At 45.1% G+C, this 7,001-nt stretch overlaps 1 protein-coding gene across 1 annotated transcript; it reads left to right on the top strand.

Moving 5' to 3' along the window:
- The first annotated feature begins 271 nt into the window (after window positions 1–271).
- On the top strand, window positions 272–6,675 carry mymk (myomaker, myoblast fusion factor). The gene is made up of 7 exons (XM_088008476.1): window positions 272–766; window positions 1,692–1,806; window positions 3,221–3,369; window positions 3,749–3,765; window positions 3,827–3,983; window positions 4,098–4,238; window positions 5,427–6,675. The coding sequence occupies exons 1-7, from the start codon at window positions 497–499 to the stop codon at window positions 5,628–5,630; spliced, it is 1,053 nt and encodes a 350-aa protein (XP_087864602.1). The 5' UTR covers window positions 272–496; the 3' UTR covers window positions 5,631–6,675.
- The last annotated feature ends 326 nt before the right edge of the window (window positions 6,676–7,001 follow it).

Here is a 7,001-nt window from a genome sequence, read left to right as displayed (position 1 = left end):
ACTCAACAAAAGGCAGAAGGAATGTCTCGGTTTCTGAGCTTGCTTCTGTAAATACCGCCGTCTGTTCGGTGTTTTCTCACCTTGCAGTCCAGTAGACTCGGTTCTGTTGGGACCAAAGCTTAAACATTTGTTCCATTTTCAGCTGCTTTGGTTCTCTTTCTATTTTCTATTGAGGCTTTTTTATTATTTGAATGTTTCCGTTAATCAAATTTATTTTCATAATTTCAATTTGTGTTTCTTTATGGTAAATGGAAACGCAGCCAACGTCGGTCTCAGTGTGGAAGAAACTATCCACTGAAGGTGTGATGATGGAATCAGGAGCGTTTGGACCAGGAAGAGAAGAATCTAACAGCAGAGTCGTTTTAACGCAGGAACAGATGCTTCACGTCAACCTGCAGCCGTTCGCAGAAACAGTCGGCCATGTTGGTCCTCGCCCTGCGTCAAGTCGCTGGTATGCAGACAGCTGGTCACCAACAACACGGCCCCCGCAGCCCACATGGCCCCGTCATGTGGGGGACGTTTAAACTTTAAATGGCCTCAGTGGACAGCTGTCCGCCGACCCACAGAGAGGAGAGGAGCAGGTCAGAAATGTTCTGCTGTGAAAGCTTCACCGCCTCAGTCTGATCCAGCCATGGGCGCCTTCATCGCCAAGATGCTGCTGCCCACGGCCAGCAGCCTGGTGTTCCTGCCGGCCGCCAGCGTGGCGGCCAAGAGGGGCTTCCACACCGAGGCCATGGTCTACTTCTTCACCATGTTCTTCACCGCGGTGAGAATCCAAAACCGTCTCACTTTCCTGCAGCGTAAAGGACGACCGGCAACTCCCACCGGCTGTCTTTTTTTCATTACAGCTAAAAATGAGCTCAGGAAAAAATTCATCAGCTTGTAGCAAAAAGGTTTGTTCCCATAATCTGGAACAAACTTCCAGAAAACTGCAGAACAGCTGAAACCCTGAGATCCTTTAAATCAGGACCAAAAACTCACCTGTTTGCTGTTACTCTTGAACCATAATTATTGATCAACATATTTGATGTGCATGGATGATTTAGAGGAACTAGTAGTAAAATATGTTTGTTAGTTTCTCTGTTGGTGACTGTATGATGTTTTTAGGGCTTTTTATTTTGGTGTTTTTATGTTAAATTTGATTTAATCAGTTGAAAAAATACATAAATTTAAGTAATGTTACTTTAATTGCTTATGTATTAACCAAATACTTATTAATTAAATGAAATCAGTTAATAATTATTATTAAATTAGCAGTTAAAATAATTTAAAATGTTACTGAAATAAACAAAGTAAAACAGTCAAAATATTCAAACAAAAATGTAAAAATAAAAATTTTAAATCACGATGAAATATAAAAGTTATTAATGTAATATTAACCAGATAAGATGTTAATTTAATTTTAACATTCCTATAATTTTGTATTTGAGTTATTTTGTTAATTATGGTTAATTTCTCATTGACAATTATGTCATTTTTAAAAAATATTTTTAATTTATTTGCATTTTAAAATTCTTTGTTTAGAAGTTTTAATGTAAAAAAAAAAGACTTAATTTTTGCAATGAGTCAGCTGATTGTTACACTGAATAAAAGTCTAATTTTGCAGTAACTTTATTGTGAAGGGTCTCAGGGGTCCTGGCTTGGTTTAGTCCAGTTTATGGTGGTGAAACTTTGTGACTCTGTTCCTGCAGATTTACCATGCGTGTGACGGTCCAGGCCTCTCCATCCTCTGCTTTATGAGGTACGACATCCTGGAGTACTTCAGCGTTTACGGCACGGCGCTCTCCATGTGGGTCACGCTCGTAGGTAAAACCATATTTATGCTACTTGGAACGACGGACAGCGCCTCACTCACCGGTTCAAACCCTACACTAACCCTGCGCTGGCCTGCCTGCTGCAGTTGCTGCAACATTTGCTGCTTCTTTGGTTTCTGAACACTCAGACGCTAAGTTTGCTCCGCCTGCGTCTGACTGATGTACCAAACGTCAAACATCTGAGTCCTCTGATTGGTCCACGTGTCTTTTGCTTGTATCAAATATGTCCCTAAAAATATCTTTAAATGTGCAGCACTGTGCTGGCTGGAGCTCCAATCAGAATTAATCTGGAATTTAAAGGCATTAAATCCTAGTTTCTGATTGGTTCACTGCAAAAACACAAAAGCTTACAAAGTATTTTGGTTTAATTTCTAGTGTAAATGTCTTAGTGCACTTGAAATAAGATGACAGTAAATTTAAGATGTAGGAGCTTTTTTATGTCAATAATCCCTTAATATTGATTTTTAAAAAGTTCCATTGGCTGATTATTTCACTTATTACAAGACATTTCTCACATAAGTGAAATAATCCGCCAGTGGAACTGGAAGTTTTTCACAAATATTGATTTAAAACAAGTTTCTATTTCTTGCCGAATAGTTACTTGTAAAGTTACTTTTGACTTATTTAAGTGAACTAAAATATTTGATCTAGAAACTAGATAAAAAATACTTGGTAATATTTTGTGTTTCTTCAGTGTTTATTTAGATTTGCTCTTAATTTGACCTTATTGTACCTGAATGTTAACACAACTGGTTAAAAGGATGTAGTTTCCAGCCACCGGTTAACTGGTGCAGCGTCCAGCCACCGGTTAACCGGTGGAGCGTCCAGCCACCGGTTAACTGGTGCAGCGTCCAGTCACCGGTTAACCGGTGCAGCGTCCAGTCACCGGTTAACTGGTATAGCGTCCAGTCACCGGTTAACCGGTGCAGCGTCCAGCCACCGGTTAACCGGTGCAGCGTCCAGTCACCGGTTAACCGGTGCAGCGTCCAGCCACCGGTTAACTGTTGCAGCGTCCAGCCACCGGTTAACTGTTGCAGCGTCCAGTCACCGGTTAACTGTTGCAGCGTCCAGTCACCGGTTAACCGGTGCAGCGTCCAGTCACCGGTTAACCGGTGCAGCGTCCAGTCACCGGTTAACTGGTGCAGCGTCCAGCCACCGGTTAACTGTTGCAGCGTCCAGTCACCGGTTAACTGTTGCAGCGTCCAGTCACCGGTTAACCGGTGCAGCGTCCAGTCACCGGTTAACCGGTGCAGCGTCCAGCCACCGGTTAACCGGTGCAGCGTCCAGCCACCGGTTAACCGGTATAGCGTCCAGTCACCGGTTAACTGTTGCAGCGTCCAGCCACTGTTAACCAGATGTTAGTGTCCAGTAAAGACCTGGATTCGTCTCCGGTCTCGTCTCTCCAGCTCTGGGAGACTTCGACGAGCCGCAGCGCTCCACCATATCGATGTTTGGAGTGCTGACCATCGCCGTGAGGATCTACCAGGACCGCTGGGGCTACGGGATCTACTCCGGACCAATCGGATCGGCCGTCTTCATCATCACCATCAAATGGGTGAGTGATATGGGCCAGTTAACAGTTAAAAATTAACAGAAATTATTTGGGTTCTTTAGAGGACAATGTTATTTATGTATTTATAATTATCAGTTTCAAACTAAATATTTAATTGGCAAGCTAAATATTTAGCTTGCCAATTAAACGTAAGGCGTCACCTTACAAGGGGGCGTGGCCACGACATATTTAACTCCCTGACTAAATATTTATTTGGTAAACAATTAGTTGAAACTGTGACATTTATAAATGAATAAGTATTATAATTACAATATGCTTTTGAAAAGTTAACTTCTGTTTTCTTCTCTTATGCCTGAATAATTAACTCAAATAATTGTATTAATTTCTGACTGTGTAAAGACTGAAGAACCTCTCCTGATAGTCAGAGAGGTTCTTCTTTCCCTCCTTGATCTGCATTTGAAGGAGCTTTTATTTTGATAGTGCTGCTTCCAGTGGGCCAGGTTTGTTATTGTCTGGTTGATGTTGTGCTGCTGTTCCAGCTGCAGAAGATGAAGCAGCTGAGGGCCATCTACCCGGAGAAGAGCGTTTACACGCAGCAGGTCGGTCCAGGCTGCTGCTTCGGCGCCCTCGCTCTGATGCTGCGCTTCTACTTTGAGGTGCCTCATCGTGAAAACAAAGCCCAGCCCAGTAGATAAATGTCTGCCGCTCATCTGCGAGTCGATTGTTTGGGTTTTAATTACAGAGTCTGGCTGTCTTGTTTTGGCCTGCAGGAGTGGGACTACGCCTACGTCCACAGCTTCTACCATCTGTCTCTGGCCGTGTCCTTCGTGCTGCTGCTGCCCAAGAAGAACCGCTACGCCGGGTCGGGAGAAAACGCTGCAAAGATCACCTGCTTGACGCTCTGCTGCTGCGTATGTCACATTCACAACCATACTCAGAGCCTGCACAGGTATTCACAGGAAGCTGTTCACATGTTGGCAGGTTGCAAAGACTCAAAGCACAACAATCAGCAGCACACACACGAAAGATGCTAACTAAAAAACACAGAAAAAACGTTGGAAAAGGAAAATGCTGCAACCACAGGAAATGGTACTAAAGAGAAAATAAGAGTAAATATGAAACGTGGCTAACGCTAGCATGCTAATCATAAACATTAGGCGAAACACCACCATGGTAACACATAGCCTTCATGTGACATCACACTTCCAGGAACTTTGTAGCTGACAGCCATCTTGGTAGGTATCTGTAAATAACTGTCATGACAGTTGCTGTGGAGTTGCTACGAGCCACAACCTTAGCACTAGCTCTCGTCTCGTTCCTATCTAACTTATAAACAACTTAACACTTTGCAACTATTACTGTGTCACAGTTTCCGAGTACTTTACCCCCCTGTGTGTGATAGTAAAGATAAGTGTCAGTGACATTTACTGGAGAACTTACTGCCGAAGTAGCAAAATTAGCTTAGCTAATGTAGCTTTTACCTGCTAGCTAAGACAGACATGTAGCCTACATGTTTGTTGCCACATGTTCTTTCTCTGCCAGTCACCAGAACCTCGTTGTTCACATGAAAAGTTCCTAGTCCTTTACGAATCCGTTGAAATGCGGATTGTAGGCATTCATGGTAGCAGTGGTGAACGATGGTGTAGTCAGAGTCCACATAAGGAGAACGCCACTGATACGAGTCGATCCCAACAGCAGCCATTTTGTTAATATATATTTTTTCTATTTTGACATATGCTTCCTGTCTGTTGGCCTGGAAGCCACAGATCATCTCTGCTTTGTGCTGCGTTGCCTACCAAGATGGCGCAGATCACTTCCAGTGCAGACTTGTGGGAACTAATCAGCGGAAGATAATGCTAAGTGCTAATGGCTAATGATGCATTCATTTGTAGTCGGAACTCGGAAACTCCAATTTCCTAATCAGAAATTCATCCATTTGTGTTCCAATATGGCCGCTCCTGGCATCAGCAGTAAAAGTGATAAAATCCCAACGACATTCAGTTTGAGGTTGAAACATTTCGATGTGTGATGGGCGTGAATACTTTCGTAAAGCTCTCTAGTTTCTGTGTTTCTTTATCTCTGCTCTGTTTGCTCTCCAGACAATGTCTCCGGGTTCTTCCAAAGAAAAGACAAACAAACCACAGAAGAAGAAGTCGTCTCGGTCGGTGTGGCGACTCCCCACGGAGAAGCTGTGGCCCCGAGGGTCCGGCACCCCCACCCTGCCGGTCTGTGCCCCTCCGCCCTCCCCGCCGGTCAAAGGGACGAGCGTCAGCAAGCTGAAGGAGCTGAACGGCTGGAAGTGAAGCCGCGGTCAGCCGGACGGGCCGGCGGCGCTGGACCGGCACCAAGCGGCTGTCAGGACTCAGGAAACCGGCCCGCATGTGGATTTTCCTTCCTACCCAGAAACTGCGACCTGGCTGGTTTTCTGTTTAAGCAGCCATCTGAGGAATCCGCCAGCGACTGGAAGCCAGATGATAAACAAACAAAAGTGACCCGATGTAAAACTCTGAGGTGAATTAGACGTCGGATCAGAACCGGGACGCGCGAGACAGACGGCCGAGACGAGCCTGTAAAACTGACAGCGCGATTTATGAGATGATCAGACCAGCAGATGGTTTATCTCTCCAAAATGGATAAATTGTGTTTAGAGATGTTCCTCTGGGGAAAACGGCGGTCTGCTCGCCTCTTCCTTCTCCTTTCCTTCGCTCCTAGAGAGGAAGCTGAGAGTTATTAGACTGTAAAGCAGAGCTAGGCGTTTCATCCGTCCTGCAGGTGCCAGAGACGTCATGAGGACATCGGTCTGTCTCTGGAGTCTTCATGTCTTCTGGAGGAGCAGGTGGACTCCTGCCGTCATCTGTTCCTGCTTAGCTCCCGTCTACGACAGCCGGGCCACACGGAGGAAAAACACCACACAAAATTACTAGAATAAAGTCAGAAAATTACAGAAAATAAATTCAGTATTAAGAAAATCACAAAATATTATCTTAGCTACAAATTTACTCATAACATTACAAATTTATTCTTGTATTATTTTGACTTTATTTTCTTATTGTGGCCCTGATTCTCCGTCGTACACGTCGCTTTGTGTGATCAGGTATTTATTACATGTTGTTCTGATGTTTGTGTATTTTTTTAAATAAACTGTGATATTTCATTGAAGTGTAGCAGCTTTTAACGTCTCTGTTTCTCTGAGAAATGCTCCGACCGCCACATACTTCAGTCCAGGAACTCTAATCTAATTGAACAGGAACGTACCGGGTTTCAGTGGGAGCTGAGCGCGCCGCACGTCACCTGTCCTGAACCCGACCCAAAGTCTACAAACCCGTCCGGCTTATCTCAGACCAAACAGTCTGCGTCCGCGGCGAGAGCGCCCCCCGCCCGCCCCCGTCAGGGAATGCGTTGACCGGGGGCCAAGCCGCCGGCTCCGCGCCCTGAGAGGTGTTTGTGTCTGGGCCCTGACGGGACGGGAAGGCGAGCCTTTCATTGCCCCGCTCGGTGTGAAAAGCGGCTCCTTTACGGCCACTGGCTGCCCACACAGCCAGGACTGGGACCAAACTGGGAGGACTGGACACCTTCTGGAAGGCTGCAGCTGCTTCCTGTATGCTGGACTGGTGGGACGGGGATGTGATGCCTTCACTGACATACACCTCTTTAATAATTTCATAATTATCATT

This window comes from Poecilia mexicana, unplaced genomic scaffold, assembly GCF_051168715.1.
Source record: "Poecilia mexicana isolate PSO_F unplaced genomic scaffold, ASM5116871v1 scaffold_9, whole genome shotgun sequence".
Lineage (NCBI taxonomy): Eukaryota > Metazoa > Chordata > Actinopteri > Cyprinodontiformes > Poeciliidae > Poecilia > Poecilia mexicana.
Note: the sequence above shows the minus strand (reverse complement) of the source record. Positions and strands in the feature narration are given on the sequence as shown.